Source organism: Eptatretus burgeri, chromosome 5 (assembly GCF_056783735.1).
Source record: "Eptatretus burgeri isolate ZD-2024b chromosome 5, Ebu_testis_v1, whole genome shotgun sequence".
NCBI classification, from domain to species: Eukaryota; Metazoa; Chordata; class Myxini; order Myxiniformes; family Myxinidae; genus Eptatretus; species Eptatretus burgeri.
This window is the reverse complement of record NC_140965.1, coordinates 97,490,304-97,510,148: the sequence shown is the minus strand read 5'-3', so window position 1 is coordinate 97,510,148 and position 19,845 is coordinate 97,490,304. Positions and strand designations below refer to the sequence as shown.

At 44.3% G+C, this 19,845-nt stretch overlaps 1 protein-coding gene across 17 annotated transcripts in view; it reads left to right on the top strand.

Annotated features, from left to right (window-relative positions):
• Positions 1-3,596: 3,596 nt before the first annotated feature.
• The window catches only part of AHI1 (Abelson helper integration site 1), a 245,127-nt gene continuing 228,878 nt past the window's right edge, over positions 3,597-19,845 (top strand). For 13 of the 17 annotated variants that reach the window (XR_015058634.1, XM_085883040.1, XM_085883035.1 and 10 more), the window contains exons 1-5: positions 3,976-4,132; positions 7,416-7,550; positions 8,936-9,069; positions 11,803-11,850; positions 17,376-17,564. Coding sequence is in view for 16 of the 17 variants with exons in the window: in XM_085883040.1 (XP_085739166.1) it covers positions 7,517-7,550; positions 8,936-9,069; positions 11,803-11,850; positions 17,376-17,564 (405 nt within the window). In the remaining variant the exon portion in view is untranslated. The other 4 variants (XM_085883032.1, XM_085883042.1, XM_085883033.1 and 1 more) reach the window with 4 other exon arrangements.

Sequence of the window (19,845 nt, the reverse complement as noted above, 5' to 3'; positions counted from 1 at the left end):
AGTGATAAATACGCGAATGGTATGCAGGACAACATTTGCGATAGATAACACCAACGTTGGCATGATGAACTCTGATAGCTGCATGAGAACGGGGCATGAGGAGGTCACTGTTTGGGATTTAACATGTTGATAATTATTTTGATCTGTACCCATACATCAGGTGAGCATGCCCACAGCCTGCCACATTGTCAGATCATCGTCCGATGTTGGCCAGAGTGAGGTTTGTGGCTCAGGAGATAGAACCTCTCTCGTTAGGCCTTCTTAATGAGGGTAAGATCATGGGATGCTGTGCAGTCCACGACACAGAGAGGTACGGTCATTCGTGCATCGAACACCGTATGTTTCCAGAACTACATCCCTCATGGTGCAGCCATCACTGCACCACTTACGGATTTGAAAATGTAGGGCCAGTAAGATGGTTTGGGGGGGGGATACACGGGAGAAGGCATTTTCTTTAATCACGGTTACACGAGAATACACGGTTCTTGAGCGACGGTGGCGGTTCTTCTTCAGGGTCTCTGCCGACTTTCTCAAAGATAAGATTTCCGGTCCTTTTTGACACGTCTTCACTGTCATTTTGTTATCTCTGTGTTTACTGTGTGTTTCTAGTTCGGTCTTGTGTTAAAACTTGTGCTAATTGTTGGGTTTTCGTGGTCTTTTCATATCGGATTTCCTTGAGGCCTACCCTCCCTTCTTCCCGCTTGTGTGCATGATCGTGTTTATTGTATTTTCTCCTTATCACCATCAGGTTTCATTTCTCCACTTTTCCCTCCCCCCTCATTCTATCCCTCCCAGCTATAACATCTGTTTCATGTCTTAAAATAGACAAAAACCCCCAAAAAACCTTTTACATCACAAACCACACGTGACAACGTCACTTCCTGTATCGACTTCTTCCTCCTCCTGCCGACCTCCCATCTACTACTTTTGCCAACCCACATTCACCATACACCTAAACGATTTTTCTTCAACCTTTCCTTTAGCTAATCTTACGTTATCTTTATCAAACAAGCTCAAATGAGCTAAGATCCTCGTCCTCAAATGATGACGTCATAAAAACGAATATGACGTCATTGTGATGTATCAGGTTTGCGATAAATTTTTATCTGTGCTAATGCCCGGCTTGATTCCCGCAAACAAAATTCAAACAGCTTGCCTAGTTTCGGAGATAATGGTATAGGCGATTTCCATTAGCGGCGATATTATGACGTTAACTTTTTTTCTAGAAATTGATATGACGTCATATGTGCGGTAATTCATCTCTGCTAATGCCCTGTTCGATTCCCGCAAACAGAATTCAAAAAGCTTGCCTAGTTTCGGAGATAATTTTTTCGGCGATTACCATTAGCGGAGATATTTTGACGTCATAACTTTTTTTCTGTGAGGAATTTTCAAAATCGGAGATGGTTACTATCTGCGCGGGGTATTTTTACATATTGTTACGAATTCGCGCCCACCCGCGTGCGAACGACCGCTTTTCAATAATAGTAGCCGCTCACCCACCGGGCGGACAATTCAGTCATGACCTTCCGGAACAACGCCGGAACCCTGTCATGGGTGGGTCTTCAACCCCACCACGGCCTAGCCCATTTTGTACCCGCGCAAAATAGGGTCAATCGCCGAATATCGATATACCTAAGTACCTGCGTGGGTAGCCTACCGGGAGACCGTACCTCGACGCAGGTCGGCTTGGACACGAACCGCTCAAGCGGTCTGTTCCGTTCTTCAGTGATAACCGAGCGGGTATTATCGCCCGACCTCGCTGGATCCGATCATATTTAACGGGTATTTAAAACCCAACTAATATTCCGCAATATGAGATGGCGTTCCAATAAGGGAAAGAGGACACGACGAACGGGTTTAACATTTAAATAAGCACATTTATTACTAAACACGTATACAGGCAAAGCAATGAAAACACGTATGCAGTAAAACAATCATGCACGGGACGGGTACAAAGACACGAGCAAGGTGAGAGCACTACGACCGTCTATCGGCAATTATCTAGCCACTTAACAGTTTTTACTTACAGGACACGGCGCCTCCAACATTCATTCAAAAGAAAGGAAAAGGCCACCCTCAAAGACGAGGGCGCCAGACAGGGTCCGTAGACCTTTCTGGCGTGGAGCCTGGATGACCGAATGGGCCCCCCGACACCGTTGCAGGTTACCTGCACCCTCGTGGTGCGATGGTGGGTGATTCGCGATGTCTGTCCCCCACGGCAGCTTGGACAGCCGCGGCTGAGCTCGGCCTTCCACGGGGCCGGCGAGCTCTCTCCGGCGCTCTCCACACAGATGTGCAGGCGTGCGCGACAGAGCTGGCAAAGCGGTGCCTCCCCTCCGCGTCCCCCGTGCCACGCCCAGACTCCCCACCGACTGCAAGCTCCGACGACTTGACCCGAACCACCGAACCCAAGACTCTCCGAAGACCAAGACGAAACCACCACGAAGACCCAGACCTGGCGTCCTGCTCGCCCTTATATTCCTCAGTTCCAACGCCTTGCTCCTCCCCGTTTATCGCTCCCCCTCCCCTTCCAGCTCCTGCGGGAAGCTTCGAGAAAAGGGGCGTTCCTTATCTCCAGCGCCTCACTTCCACGAACCAACCAATGACGAACGATCTCCCCGATCGGTGCACGGGAAAAACAGGCGGGAAAATCCGCGCGCCACCGATAGAGGGTTGCCGTTTGGTTTGTGGAGAAGGGGATCGGCAGTTAGCGTAGCGGTGAAGGTGATTAGGTGAGGTTGGTGGTTGAGGTGATCGTGGTTGTTGTGATGGTGGAGTTGTGAAGGTGGTTGTGGTGGTTGAAACGTGGTTGGTCCAAAATAACGATAGTAAAGAAAAACATTATCTCAAAGGATCACAGCCCTGTTAACACGAATAAACCCCATTAAACAACGGTGGGGAAATCTAACTGAACACAGACTTATCGATCGAACTGAACTAAGGATCTTTATGGTGTTCTGCGAAGTTCCACAGCCGTAACAATATATATATATGCCAAGTTTCAGGAAGTTTCGATGAAAACTGTCGGCTGTGAAACAAAAAAGTCCACAAGAAGAAGATGAAGAACAACAACGTGAGTAAGACTTGGAGATCCTCCACGAGGATATAATAAATAAAGTAAAATAATTATTTTTCACAAAATCAAAAGAAATCTATTTTACAGTATTTGTATTTTCGCACTCTTGAGACATCCTTGAGCCTGCCACCGTTTTCATTTCCCATTCCTCCCCTCGTTCCCCCAATGAAATTACATCGTTTCGACGACGACACCGTTTGGTCTGATGGTGATGTGACGCAGTCATGATGGGCCGAATGGCCTCCTGCGTCTCGTTTCCTCATTCCTTGTTATAATGAAAGTGCGAAAGTAATAATTCGAGAATCTCTTCTCAGGGATTACCCATCCATTTACAATGAGCCGACGAATGAGCCACGCCCCTTCCGCTCCCCATTTACTATGAGCCGACGACTGAGCCACGCCCCTTCCGCTCCCCATTTACTATGAGCCGACGACTGAGCCACGCCCCTTCCGCTCCCCATTTACTATGAGCCGACGACTGAGCCACGCCCCTTCCGCTCCCCATTTACTATGAGCCGACGACTGAGCCACGCCCCTTCCGCTCCCGAAGCGTCGCGTGCGTCACGAAGTGCTTCTCAGATCTACTGCAATCTATACACCACGATAAGTCGATGCATCGTGAAATGCGCTCTCTTGTTCAGGTACAGTATATAATCCAAAGTCCGCTCAACTATACTCCATGATTTGTTGGAGAGTCTATTTTTTAACCCTTTGCATTCTCCTTTCATCGGATGTTAATTTCATCGAGTCTCTAATTATAATTCCGGCAAAAAAACCCCTTCACCCTCCCGAAATTACCTTTAACGCCGCACGTGAGGGATGACGGGTGTTTGGACACAATTTTATTTACTTGGTCTCGGTACTGTACTATCCATTTCGACCTCTTGTCGCTCGTAGCCATTTGACGATTCTCCCCTAAAATGAAACGACGTCCCATATAATTACGTGATGACGTAGGTTCTGCGTGCTGACGTGTCTGGGGCATCCGTTGCGAGGAGACCGTGGCTCTTGCGGCGACGCAGAGAGAAGCCGAGGGTGCATTTTCTTGACCGGGTGAGCTCGTCAGAGTTGTCTGGGTGTGTTGAGGAAATGGTGGTTTTGGTCACTTTCATCCTTCAATCCCTCAAGGATGCTGGAAATGAGATGTGAGGTCCTGAGGTAATATTTACGTCGCTTTCTGATTCGCTGAGACCTTCCAACGATGTGTGGACGAGGTATGCTGTGCCTGTGTGAGGTAATTATCCCGACGAGGTAAATCTGAGGTAAATACCACAAGCGATCATTCAAAAGGTTGTTGTGAGGGTGACAGAGTCAAGCGGCAATGAGAACGCTCTGTGTGAACACAACAAGGAAGATCAGGAGGGAATGTTTACATGAGGGAATGAGGACTGTTGATGTCTCTGTGAGAAACCTGGGCAAGCTCGAGTGATCGGTGACGTCACAGCACAACGATGGCCAAATATCCACCTTGAACACGTTCAGCCATCACTAAGTTAGGATGAATTAAGGTGAAAATTGATTAACAACCAGGAACTAACAAATATCATACAGTTAATCCTTGAAATGTTTTATATTTCACGAAATTACTGATTCATGTTGATGAGGATAAGGTTTTATATTTACTGTATTGAATAAATTACCATATTTAATTTTAATGTGAAGTCAAAGTTGTTGAATGTTTAAAAAAAAACATGTATATATGTATGTCCCTGCCAAGAAAAGTGTGTGTCTGTCTGTCTGACTGTCTGACTGTCTGTCTGTCTGTCTGTCTGACTGTCTGACTGTCTGACTGTCTGACTGTCTGACTGATACAGTGGTTGTGGACCCCCTGTTTGGAGAGGTTGTGGGCTTAAAAGGTCAAAACCTCATAAGAATGGAGCCCAGCTCAGGCAGTTTGGAAAATCTATCAATTTCCTGCAATTGAATAAAGTTTTTACTTCATGTGGTGGTGGTGGTGGTGGTGGTGGTGGTGGTAGTCGTATGGCAGCTTGGCTGCCGGGGTAGCTATCATTTCTTGAAGCGCGACTGTCGCTGATGTAGTGCCCCTCTACCAGTACACACACTGGAACTGGTACTCATTTCACCAACCTCGGAAGGATGACAGGCTGAGACAACCCCCTGGTGTATTAATTCAGCGGCCGACAGGGCTTTAACTCAGGACCCTCGGATCGCAACTCGCCACCCTAACCACTGAGCCAACACCACGCTGCTTTTACTTCATGTGAACAACGATTTTGAAGTTTTCAATCAAGATGTAACCACAACTTCTCTCTCTCCTCTATCTTCTCTCTCTCTCTCTCTCTCTCTCTCTCTCTCTCTCTCTCTCTCTCTCTCTCTCTCTGTCTCTCTCTCTCTCTCTCTCTCTCTCTCTCTCTCTCCTCTCTCTCTCTCTCTCTCTCCTCTCTCTCCCCTCTCTCCCTCTCTCCCCTCTCTCCCCTCTCTCCCCTCTCTCCCCTCTCTCCCCTCTCTTTCCTCTCTCTTTCCTCTCTCTTTCCTCTCTCTTTCCTCTCTCTTTCCTCTCTCTTTCCTCTCTTTCCTCTCTCTCTTTCCTCTCTCTCTTTCCTCTCTCTCTTTCCTCTCTCTTTTTCCTCTCTCTTTCCTCTCTCTTTCCCCTCTCTTTCCTCTCTCTCTCTCTCTCTTTCCTCTCTCTTTCCTCTCTCTCTCTCTCTTTCCCCTCTCTTTTCTCTCTCTCTCTCTCTCTCTCTCTCTCTCTCTCTCTCTCTCTTTCTCTTTCTCCTCTCTTTCCTCTCTCTCTCCTCTCTCTCTCCTCTCTCTCTCTCTCCTCTCTCTCTCTCCTCTCTCCTCTCCTCTCTCTCTCCTCTCTCTCAGAGACGTGCACCAACTTTACACCACTCATCCCAACTCTCTCTTCCTCTGTGCTGGTTTCAATTGTCACCATGCAACTTGCCTGGGTGTTGGTACCTCTCTCACCAGCCATGGCACTTCAGCAAAGAACATCTGTGGTGGTCGTATGGCAGCTTAGCTGCTGGGATAGCTATCATTTCTTGAAGCGCAACTGTGTCGCTGATGCAGTGCCCCTCTACCAGTACACACACTGGAACTGGTATTCGTTTTGCCGTCCTCGAAGGATGACAGGCTGAGTCAACCCCCTGGTGTATTAATTCAACAGCCGACGGGGCTTGAACTCGGGACCCTAGGATCCCAAGCCGCAACCCTAACCACCCTTATACACTACCCCCATTGAACCTTTATTACCCCTCGTTTTTAAATTGAAGTACTTGAACTGCAAAACTGGAGGTTCTTGGAAGTATTATGACTGACAATTTGTGTTAGTGCAGTCTTCCAGTATATAATTAAATTTAAATAAAATAAAGATTGTAAAAGTCTTATAAATAAATTAAGTCTGTGCACGTACTGAGGTGTGTTCAATTACCAAGCCCGTGGCTCGCGCTTGCCAAGCCAGCCATTTCTTGTCAACAGTTTCAAATGGAGTGCTTGCTTGAATGGTTAAGCCACTTGGTAACTAAACACATCCCTACAAAACTGGAGGTTTTTGGAAGTTTAATGAAGGTGATTTGTGTTATGCGGTATTCAAATGTATAATTCAATTCAAATAAAAATAAAAGTTTAAAGAGGTTTAAAGGAATACTAATTATAAAAAAAAATACTGGTTTTACTGCCGTTTTACCCAGCATCTATTACATTACCCTATCTAACACATTACATTGAAGTTATTTGTGCCTGTTATTTATGTCCTTTATAGCATCCTTAAAAACAGTAAGTTTCTTGGTTGGAATTTTTTCCATTTCGTTTGACTGCCAGGTAGGCAGTCAGAGTAAAAATATTATCTCGCTCCTCTCTTTGCATGTGTGGTCAGGATGAAATCTAAGCCAATGTGCGTTAAAACGACAGACTTGTGTTCTTATTCGTGTTCCGATTCGTGTTCAAAATCTATTATTTGATTTCAATACGTTGTTCCTCGATCACAAATTGACGATCATGAACTGATCAGACAGACAGACAGACAGACAGACAGACAGACAGACAGACAGACAGACAGACAGACAGACAGACAGACAGACGGACCAACGGACGGACATAAACCAATTTCTTAACCCCGCTTTTTGCTTCTCGTGTGCAGGGTAATAAAGTCATGATAGTAATTTAAATAATACAATAATAATTCGAATATTTTTCACCATAAAGGAAAATTAATAAATGTTTCACCTTATTATAAAAATTCTTTTGATTTTAACCCAGGCTAGACAGCTTAGAGGCAAGTGTGCATACCTTGTGGCCACCCTGCCAGCCATTGTATTCAACAAAAATTTGTAAATGCGTATTGCTTTATAAAATGATTTTTTTCTTTACACAGGTACCTGCAGCCTTGGAAGCCAACACCAGCAGTTTATCCTGAAGACTTGTTGAAGATTGTACCATCTTGTTGACGCTTTGAAATTATGCATATCTCAAGCAATGGCGAATATTTCAACACATGGTGACTTACAAGGTGAAGGTCCAGTCATTTTGTGCTTTTCTTATAGCTGTGTTAAAGGTGAATGAATTTCCAAATGTTCTGCAAGGGTTTTCATCGATCACCATTCCAAGTTGACTTTGTGGTTGTTTTCCACATATTTCCCTGTCATGCATCACAGCCTGGAAACGATGCAGGTTGGCAATTCATACAAAAAATTATTGCTGTGATGTGATTTGAAATACAGTGGATCCTGTCTTGAGAGACCGCCCTTAATGCGAAGCCCAAGTCGGTTTCTCAAAACCGGTGGTATTTCATGAGAGGGACGAGCAAGTTGCCCATGCTCATATGGGATTATAAAACGGGGTTGGGATGGAGGTGTCAAAAATGCAAGTGGCATCCTTTGTCATTGAGCCGGCAAGCTGGCAGCAACAATTCGCATTTATTGCCACGTCTGATGCAATTTAAATGCTCTAATGGCAGCGAGGTGTTCCTGTTTTGAAACTGTTCGATATATGTAGCCATTGTAGCTTTTTGATGCTGAGAGTCCATAATATAGATTTGTATTGGTGTTAAAGCCAGTGACCAGTTGCATATTAATAGTAGGATACTCTCAACACAACATCCCGCAAAACTAGTATTACTAAGCACTCCCTTCAAGTGTTCCATCACAACAACGGGCAGAGACAGATTTGACAATAGTTGTCCAACATTAATTTATGAAATACTTGTCCCAAGCTACCGGAAAAGCAATGGTTCTGAAACCTGCGTTCATGAAATTGAAAAATCAAAATTTGTGGATGCTGGTCATAATGTCCTGGCCCTCCTGAATGGTGGTTTGTTTTTTTGTCTGTCTGTCCAAGCCATAACATCGACCAGTTTTCATGGCTGATGGCTGCATTTAACAGGTCTTTCTTTACAGGTGTTTATCAAAAGAAAACACAACCGTGCATTCTGTAAGTGGTCGTAAAGGAGAGGTGGTCGCTCAGTCTGGTGATCTCTCAAGAAAGAATCTATTGTACCAACCATTTAGAAACTTCTCTGTATTTGAAACATTTTGAGATTCCGGACAAGACTCGATGACTATGTGAGACTCCAGACGAGACTCGATGACTATGTGAGACTCCAGACGAGACTCGATGACTATGTGAGACTCCAGACGAGACTCGATGACTATGTGAGACTCCAGACGAGACTCGATGACTATGTGAGACTCCAGACGAGACTAGACGACAACTATGTGTGACCCCGGACTAGTTTTCCTGGAATTGTTTTGATTCCAAGTGTGACAAAGCATGAATATTACCCACCAACCATCAGTAGTTGCAGTTGTTAATCATTGAATTGCAGTATAGCAACCAGTCATGGTGAATGCAGGGTTTATATATTACAAGGCTGAGTCTGTACTTCTTGGTGCCCAGCTGACCAAGAAGATGCCAATGATGAACATTGTGCAATCCGAGAAGCATTGAAAGCTCGCTATGGCCAAGCCCTTGCGGCTGATCAGAAGAAAGGCAAGAATAAAGACCAGAAGAATAACCAGGAACATGTCATGGTGAGATTTGGACAAAAGCATCCATTCTTTATATGATCAAATACATTTTTAATTTTTATTGTTGACATGTTTTGTTGGCCAATTTTAATGCATGAATTTCTTTTTTTAATTTCAGACATTCCGAATATTTCGTCTTCTGTGATCTGTGATGTGTGTCTGTCTGGTCACAGTACCTTGAGGTTGGGTTGGGTCGAGCCAAAACCTGTCATTCAAATTAATCTTGGTTATACCTGCATGGGTTTTGAGGTTTCATTATTTCTCATCGTAAAAGTGCTTTGTGATCCAAAAATGGCCGAAGTGTTGCGTTAATATTGTCCGTTTTTTGAAGTATATGACTGGCTTTCTTATTAGCCCGTCCATCCATGCCACAGGAGACAGGTGTGTGTGTGTGTGTGTGTGTGTGTGTGTGTGTGTGTGTGTGTGTGTGTGTGTGTGTGTGTGTGTGTGTGTGTGTGTGTGTGTGTGTGTGTGTGTGTGTGTGTGTGTGTGTGTGTGTGTGTGTGTCCATGGCTTAACTCTTTTTTTTTTTTTTACCATTTGAGCTTTTGGCATCAAATCTTCAACGAGCCCTTATTATGAGAATATGGGGAAGACTAATTAATAATTGGGTCAAAATGTCAAAGGTAAAAGTTACTGTAAGTCCTTCTGAGCCCATCTACCACACGTCAGCGCGAGAGAGCTGGGTTTTTGTAATCGCTTCCATGTTTCTTTATTTATTTACCATTAAGCTTTCGTGTGTCTGTCCAAGCCATAATGTGTTTTACTTTTTGAGCTTTTGTCATCGCATTTTCAACAAACTTTAATTTTGAGTAAATGTAAAACACTGATTAATATATTTTACTTTTTTTTTATTTTTTAAGCTGTTCTTTTTGTCAAGTTTAGTTTGAGTACAAAGCAGAGACAGACAGCTTCACATTTTTTTTGTTTGCAGTTTCTAAGACTCGTAGTGGAGCTGCCATACACATATCTCGCATACATGCACGTACAAAGGAATACACGAGACACAATGCAGGACTGTTAGACCAGACAAACACAGCCACTGAGCTTAGGAAAGTGTCGTCATTTTCCCGGGCACTCTGGTTACTAGTGACGTCACACCAATGGCGCTGCCTTTCTCACCGCACTCAACGGGGCATTTCCTAAGGAGAAATTTTTGTCAGATCAGGACAGATTATATCTGTGACTTGCTACAGGTACCATGTAAACCTGCACTAACCTGTTTCATGACAAAACCGTCTGCCCCACCAGGTTTCTTGGTGAGGAGGGTGTTTGATATGGACACCCAGCAGGATTAAAAACAAAACCTGTGAAAGGGTGGAGGAGCTCCTTGTGAGCCAACGGCCATCCATCCCTCGTGTCCAACTGTGTCTGTAGATGTCCTCCTGCAGTTGGGTTACTTTTTATTAGGAGGTTGATGGCAGGATTTGCACTCGGGCCACTGTAAAACCCTTCATGACGCAAAACATACGAAAGCACAAAAAAATCTGAACACCCACTCTGTGGGAGTACCTCATGTGCAGCTGCCCTTCGCAGGGCAGCTCACCAGTTGACGGGATTGGGGCAAAGCCTTCGGGACCCCCAATCTTTGATGATAGGAGGGAAACCACGGGGTAACCTTCCTGGGTTAGATTGCGGTAGTGTGTGTCGGGGTGGTGCTGAGGTGTCATCCAAAAGAAAAAATGGACGCAGCAACCTGCTGCTCCGGCACATGCTCCCATACCTGACCTGACCTGAATCTCCTCCTCTGGATGCCAACCTTTGGGGGATGTCGGTGCACGTAACCTTTAAATGCTGAATGTAAGCAAGGAAGTGTCACGTACCATTTTAATAGTTTTTGGAATAACTCGGTCGGGGTTTGAACCACTGACCTCCCAGACTTAGAGCAGATGTTCGAATGCTTACACTGCCAAGTCTGGTGAAGATGATTTTGAGATGATTTCTAGTGAAAAGGATCAAGTCTGGTGAAGATTATTTTGAGATGATTTCTGGTCAAGATGATCAAGTCTGGTGAATATTATTTTGAGATGATGTCTGGTGAAGATGATTTTGAGATGCTTTCTAGTGAAGATGATAAAGTCTGGTGAAGATGATTTTGACTTGATTTCTAGTTGTATTTGCTTCCTGCATTGTTTACTTTTTCTAAATGACTCAAGGTGCTATATAAGCTTTTGTTTCTCATTCCGCATTTTTTATTGTTTATGTTTTATTGTTTATGTTTTATTCCGCATGTTTTATTGTTTTTATTTTTTTAATGCTCCTATTGAAGTGTATTCAGTACATGAAACTTAGGATAGGATGAAGTTAAGCTTCATAATACATGAATTAATAAAGATTTTATGTTATCTATTCAAATGTGCCTGGAGTGGCTTGGTGCTGGAGTGGGTAAGGCCCTGTCGAAACGCCCTCACTGGTGTGGGTTTGATTGCCTTGACTACTCCTGGGACATTCCCACACCCTGCGATGGAGTGCTGGCATGTCCAAGATCAGTTCTTGGACACAGAAACATTCATGACAATGCCTGGATGCTCTATCAAGAGTATGGGCCTCTGCTGTTATCATATTGAAATGCGCTGTAACTGTTGTGTTTCCAGACACACTGGTGCCGGTGATTGTAAGTTTAAAATTTAAACAACATGGTACCATACAGAATTCAACTTTTTCTTTTAAAATGGATTCCAGTAATGAATGTTTCTGGTAGCCATTGAGCTCGATATGATGTGTATCTCTGCACAGATGAAGACTCATGGTCGAAGCTTGGACCAGAAGACAAACAGCATGGAGGTGAACAGTAAATGCATTTATGTACGAGGGTCGTTGAAATTCGACTTTGAACTTTGTTCATGAAAAGCTCTGTAATGTACGTAGATTACTAATTACACTGAACAACAAAAAATTTTTACTGGAGATGTGTAAAGTGATTTAGACTAATTTGGGTACGCTGATTTCAAAAATCATAACCGTTTTGCTGTATCACGTCAGGATTTTCAGGAACAGAAATATTCCCATTGCCTAGAAGTCAGGATTTCAATGAAATTTACAAAAATTCATTTATTCATTTATTTCGTCATGAATGCTTCAAAATGATAGAAATTACAGAAAAACTCCACTAGAATGTAATTAAAAATGCTTTAGGCATTTGGCTTTGCGTTTGTGCTGCTCTGTGTCAGTTTCACGATGCAGGAACCAGCAGAAATCGCCCATCATGTTCGGGTTGTGCCGCCCTTGGTAACGCGTCTCCATGAGTGAAATCTCTTGGTGGAATCGCTCGCCGTGCTCGTCCGAGACTGCTCCCAAGTTGTCAGGGAAGAAGTTCAGGTGCTGGTGTAGGAAATGGATTTTCAGGGACATCCTGGAGCCAAGTTTCCTGAAGGACTCAGCAGCTGCTACACTATTTCTTCATAGTTGTCCGCGCGCTCGTTCCCCAAGAAGTTGTCCGTCACAGCTTTGAAGCTCCTCCACGCTGCCAGCTCTTTGGGGTTTAGAGTTGTCGGAAAAGTTTCGTCCTTCATAATCTGTCGGATTTGCGGTCCAACAAAGACACCAGCCTTGATCTTGGCCTCCGACAAGGTGTTGCCAAACTTTTCCTTGAGGTATAAAAACCCACGCCCATTCAGATCCATTGCCCGTACAAAACTTTTCATCAAGCCGAGCTTTATGTGGAGTGGTGGAAGGAAAACCTTGGCTGGGTCGACAAGGGCGACATGCTTCACGTTGTGTCGACCAGGTACATGCTCTTTTCGCTCTTCCCAATCTTTCTTCGTCCAGTGATTCTTGTCGTCTCTGCTATCCCAGAGACAAAGGAAGCACATGTATTTCGTGTAGCCTGATTGCAGCCCTAACAACAGCGCCACCACTTTCAAGTCTCCGCAGATGTGCCAGTTGAAGTCATTGTACTTGATGGAATCAAGCAGCTGCCGCATAGTCTCATAGGTCTCTGTCATGCCGAACGCGTGAGCCAGTGGGACTGATGGTTTCTCGTTGCCATTGTGGAGCAAAACAGCCTTCAAGCTGTTCTTCCCCGAGTCGATGAAGAGGCGCCAGTCTGCAGGATCGTGATCACACCCAAGTTCTTTCAACAGACCGTTGATGTCACTGCAGAATGTCATCGTGTCTTCCATCTCAAAGAACTCAGCCATGTCTCTGTGACGTGCTCTGAACAAGGATATCTTGGTGTTAGGTTCAAGTAGATTCCACTGCTGCAGCCTTGATCCAAGCAGCTCTGCCTTCGCCTTTGACAGCGAGAGATCTCTTACAAGATCATTTAAGTCTCCCTGGTTCAGAAGGTGTGATTTTTGAGTGTCGGGTTCAAAAGGTTCATCATCACCATCCTCTTCACCACTGCTTACAGCTATGTTCTGATCAGCTGGAGGTGTTGGAACGGGGTTCTCGTCATCATGAGGCACAGGTTTACGAGCAGAGACGCAGTCAGCGTACTTGATGTGACCTTTATTCTTCTTGTTGAAGCCGGCGATGCTTGTGCAGCAGAAATAACAATCATCATGATGATTCTGCGGCTCACGCCATATCATGGGCACCGCAAATGGCATGCTCGCGCGCTTGCCCACCAACCACTGAGTCAAGGTTGTGTGACAGCTTGTGCAGCAGATGTGTGGTGCCCAGCTCTGTTCTTGGTCCCCCACCTTACACCCGAAGTAGTGAAAGTAGGCGGCCTTCATTTTCACTGCTGTAGATATACTTCGCTGTTGATCTTTTTTGGTATACCGACCACAGACATAACAGAAGTTGTCAGGATGATTGGTACAGGAACGCCTACTCATCTTTATCTGAAAGAAAGAAATATAACACAAGTTAACAACAATTGTACGAAATAGACATGTTAAAGACATATGTAAATTTCATTGAAATCCTGACTTCTAGGCAATGGGAATATTTCTGTTCCTGAAAATCCTGACGTGATACAGCAAAACGGTTATGATTTTTGAAATCAGCGTACCCAAATTAGTCTTAATCACTTTACACATCTCCAGTAAAAAAAAAAATTTGAAATTTGTTGTTCAGTGTTATTAGTCTTGCTCCAAAGGGGAGGGTGAAACTATTGCAAGGCCCCTGTCTGTCTGTCCGTCTGTCTGTGTGTATGTGTCCGTGTCTATATATTTTTGCTTTAAAAATATTTTTCTCTGCAACTGGTGGTCCGATCGATGCAAAACTTGAAACATAGGAGGGACTCCCCATGGAGAATATTTTATTGATCACTCTGACATCATACAGTAGGTCACCTGGTATGGCAGCCATATTGGATTAAAGGAAAAATATTGGACATCTTTTTCTCCTAAACTGCTCAATGAAAAAAATTGAAACTTGGCATATGTCATGAACTCCCCATGGGGTATATAGGGTGATAACAAGGACATCATTGGTGATGTCATATTCCAGCCATAATTCGTTGAATGAAAATCCTTATCCGAAAAATCTCAAACTTAATATAACTGATCGACGACCCAACGTGAGTGAAGAACTAAATTTATGACATCACCGGTCACATAGTCTGGTGGCCATATTGTTTTGAAAATAAAAACGTAAAAAATAATCTTCTTCTCCAGAACTGCTTAGCAGATTGATGCAAAACTTCATACATATGATTGACTAGCTAAGGGGAATATAGTTTGAGTTTTTTTTCATATTCATCTTCATTGATGCAATTTCGCCTTAATGTGCACAAAAGTAGTTGTTAAATATCCTAATACTTAATCATTAATCAATAAAGCTTTAGATAATGGCAATGCATGATATGGGTATATGGGCAATAATAGCAGTGGGCCATAATGGTAGCATGCTCAGTTAACAATGCGATGGTATTGTTGTTCAGAATGAGCACACAAGGTGAGACGATGTGCTCTATGAGTGCCGTTCTCGTTGTTAAGGTATTTTCTCTTGATATGTTTGTAACCAACACCCATAATACTGTAACGGTGATTTGACTGGACCCATTCAAGCCATTACTACTTTAGTGACAGTCCATGGGAATGAAAAAGTCTAGTAGATATTTTCTTTGGTATTTTATGCACATCAATGGGCCTAACTCCAATGCTGAGTTTTTCAGTTCAACACGATGGGCCAAGCGAAAATCCTTGATGTACCACCACGTTTGTACCCTCTTAACAAGGTTTTGGTACCAATTGATAATAGTCACGGTTTTACTCGCGCTGTGGTTTTACGTTACCAATTCCAGACCGTGCCCCAACCAACACTTCAATAGTGAAACAGAATAAGATTTATTCAAAAGGAATGAGGAAAGAGAGATGGAGGAGGGGTCCACATGGCTTTTATAATCTCTGTCACTGACTCGCAGCTTTCTCCACACAGAGAGTGTGGTCTTGCTCAGCCGGGTGTGCTGATTGGCTGCGTAATGATCTTCTTGAGGTTTCGACCCCTTGGGGACATTCCCCTACCTCTTACGGTCGATGAGGTGCCGTGACCTTACCTTTGCGATCTTTTCGCATTCTTGGCACCGGGACGGGGGGCGGGGGGGTTCACTGTGTGTGCACAGTAGCTGTTTTAACCATTTCAAAGAACACATTGAGACAGATCACTAATGGGAATGATTTGGAGGCTTAGGGAGGTGGGATGATGGTGAGTCTATGAGACATTATAGAAGGGCAGGAGAGACTTTGGTTTTCTGCGAAACACTCTTTGTCACATGATGTACCATTTCAGAAATAAACCAAACACCTAGGTTAGACATTTATAATAAGATAACTAGTCCACCTTCCTCCTGTTACTCTCTATGGCCATCCTCGCAACAAAACCAGGTTTCATGCCTTAATGCATTCGGTGAAAACCAAGATGGCGCCAAACCAGATGAAGATGGTGGAATGGTAAATCATGATGAAATTTCTGCTAAACAAACTCGTTATCTCACTAATAAATGTCTAGCCTAGGTGTTTGGTTCATTTGTGAAATGGGACATCATGTGGTGAAGCATTTTTAGCAGAAACCAGTCTCTCCTGCCAGAAAGGAGATGGTAGAAGACAGAGACACCACCGACCTGTCTGCAATGGCGAAGTAATAGGCCCATAGACTCGGCTTCAGCGCAGGAGATTGCAGTAATCTTGAAGGCTTTGGTTTCCATGACATCAAGTTGAACAAGATGTGAGGCAGGGGAGCCAGCCCAGAGGGGAGAGCAGTACTTTATCAAGCTGCAGATGAAAACTTTGTAGGTGGATAGGAGTTCAGGTGTGCCAAGGAAGGACTTCGCACGATGGAGGATGCCCAGTCGGTGGCTGGTTTTGGAGGCCAACTTTGAAATGTGGTTTGCCCAAGAAAGATAATGACTGATAGAGAGACCCAGAAGTTTGAATAACTGAACTTCTTCAAGAGGATTGTTAAAAAGTAGATTTATGGGTGGGGGTGGGGGAGGTTGGTTGCCAGACATTCCTTCTGTAACGAGATCGTGAGAGTGTGAGATTTGTCAGAATTGAAGGACATATTCCAAGTGTTTGTCCAGCTTGTGATTTTATCAAAGTCTGAAGAGAGGAAAGAGGCTGCAACCTGCCTGTCTGAAGGATAAGGGATGTCATGGCAGAGGGTGGAGTCATCGGCATATGGATGAAGGGGATTTTCCAGAGAGTCAGAGAGATACGTAACATATTTTGAGCACAAAAGCGAACATTTTCTCAGCCTAGTTGACACGCTGGTATTTCAGACAAACCTCGTCCAATTTCTGGCAAACTTAGGGTGTTTCAGCCATTGGTGTAGCATGAAACCATCTCGGTTTGTATTACTATGCAAGCACAAACGAAGCATCGACTCGGAATATTTGTGGAAAATCGAAAATTATTCGTCATTTGAGTTAAATCATAATGCAATGTAACCTATATATAGTACGGATCTGGTGGTCTACTTCCAGGTGTGACATCACGGCTAATCTAAATAAGAAGATTTCGACTTTTATTCGCAAAATTCCCCACTTTATAATTCAGAAATCGGAAAAAGACACGTATTTTGTATTTTGTCGTGTATCGAGGGATAGATTAACGTTGAGGTGGTCTGAGCATTTGGGTTCCCTTTAAGCTGGGAAGATATCCACTCGCATTAGTCTGTGGATGTTATAGATCCTACAGCTACAGTGTCTTTTGAGTAATTGCTGGCATCATTGCCAAAATCGCAAATTTCTGCCCCAACATACAGGGGGTACTGCATCAGCAGTGCAGTCATGCACCCAAGAAATGTAGCTGCATGCGGTCCGAACTCGTAGTGAACTCCTTGCCCAATAAACATATGATATGATGCAACACAGAAAGCAAAGGTTTTTTTTCTGAATTGGTCCTTATTGAACTGCACTGCAGGGAGTTGGAAGTTCAAGGGATGAATGGAATAACTACAATGATGATGACCATGTTCAGGAGGGATCCATCAGCGTCTCTGATCCCACGTTGGTTTCACAAAAAGAGAGGCCAAAAAAGCATCGTGGGAAGAATAAGAAGAGGTCAGACATCAGCGAGTCTTTCAGTGAAACCAGCTTGACTTCTGGAAAGGTTCGGCTTCTCTCTTTCCTAGTTTGTAGAATTTTTGATGCTCTTTATTGCCTTGGTTTCTGGTTTTACGTTCTACCTTGCATGATCATCATGATTGGTTGTACATCTGTGCTGCAGATCATCAATTCTGCATTTTGTTTTTTCTTATCTTCACATCATATTTGTATTGTTATGGACTCGGGTTTCGGGGATTACCACGAGGGGAAGCACTCAGATTGCTCCCGACCGCCCGGTCCTATAGACCGATGTGCTATGGATAACTGTGGCCCGACGGATTGTTTAGCAACCGCAGACACCAGCAAAAGCAATTACACCCAGCAGGGACCTCGTGCCCAGAGTCGAGATACCTACTCGTTGCAACTACCTGAGCTAGGGTCCACGCCCTCAGCATGTACCCGAGTACTTATTACTGCCGAGCGGGACAGTGGATGCAGTGCTGGCTAACCTGTGGAGCCAATTAGCGGGGCCAAAACTTCCTATCTATCTATTACATAATGCTTTGCCAGACTAATGAAGGAAATGACACAAATGAGGCAGATTTGGAAAAACAAACACCAAGGATTTGTTTAACAAGCAAGGAAATCATTAAAGCAAGTATTTATAAGCAAGCAAAAGGCAAAAGGCACAGAAGAGCAGACTTACCCCAAGTAGTATTCCCCTTAGACAGACGTACTTAGACAAAAGACATATGGGCATTATTCAGTCCGGGAAGAAGAGACAAGAAGAACTGAGGAGAATGAAGCAGAACGGAGTGTGGGGGTTCCTCTTCTCTAACCTCACGCAACCATGTGGGGTTACATCAGGCCAAATATTGTGAAGGGGGGTGTGGGGGTGGGGGTTAGTATGGGAAAGACAGGCAATGGAGTGTTGGCAGCACATGTATTTGGAGCTGTGTGACACCCTGGGAACTGCACCGAGCTCCAAGGTCACGTGCCGCTCACCTTCGGCCCTTTCGCATGACTCGTTCCTGTGTCGTGTCCCAGTGCATCTGGGTCCAATGTGATCTGCACTCTGGCAGACAATCTCGAACAGGCAATCTGAGACATTTGCGGCACCCTTCGTTCATTAACACCAGGCCCCACGGCATTAACAACAGACGTGAACACTCCTCACGTTCCGTTTCTGGAATATCGAGGAACAGCGGTCCCTGATGCCTCGACAACGGCCCCTAGGGCATCAACAACTTCAGCAGCTCTCAGGGTATCAACAGCAGCAGCAGCAGCAGCTGCAGCCTCAAACACATTTGCGTTGCGTTTCTTAAAGCGGCTTCGGCTGGGTGTGGTTTCAGGGTGTAAACATCATGCAAGCATCTTCATTATTGGTGCGTGTCCGACGGTGACAAGTGTGGTGAGCGAGCACTGGAAAAATCCCACGCCATTCTGTGGTGATGGTCACTTGTGCCCCCACCCCTCCTTTCTTTCACACACCCAAGGCAATGACAAGAACTCCTGCTTCCTCCCTCGCGTGCAAACGTTCCATTGTACAATACATACTGTATTGCGTATATGAGATGCATTGTACTTCATTGCATATGCAGGGGTTTCCTTATTTCTTGGAGTAGGAGGCTACCATTAAAAAGTAGCAGGTTACCATCACCGCGAGCATAGAGAGCGCAGCTGTATGGCCGGGGTCCAGGGCCCACTTAGGGCCCTGGAAGCCGGAAGATCCTGGATGGCTGGAAATGCATTCTGGCATGATTTCTGACATGAAATAGTTCTCATATTATCATGCTGTTGGGATGGAAAACTCCACAAAAACAAGTGGTTAGGCCTGTACTGGATGTAGTTGCATTAACATAATGACTGACTGACTGGTTGACTGAAATTCAGCTATACTGTTTAGCTAGTTCAAGCAGCTTTTAAACAGGGTTCATTAATTTAAGGCCATGGTTTAGGGCACACCAAGGTGTCTGGAAGATGGAGTATCTAAGCACTTTTAAAGAGTCATTTTAGCAACATTTGGGCCATACCTTAGTTCTTAATAGGGAGATGATACCGCACATGGTGGAGTACAGTGAGCAATCTGAAGTAAGTGTGACATAATAATAGTGTAGATGAACTAGCATTCATTAAGGAAACCATATTCCATTTCTCGGATGTCAAAACAAGGGGATGTAGAGATTTCGTGGTGACAAAAAAAAAAAAAAAATCGAAAAATTGGCTCTGAAGTAAGAAGGCGGTGACCTTTGACATTTTTTCTCTGAGTAGACGGCTGCGGGTCTCCGGTAACTGGCTTCGAAGGAAACCCCTGATATGGGAAAAGCATTGTATTGTACTTTATT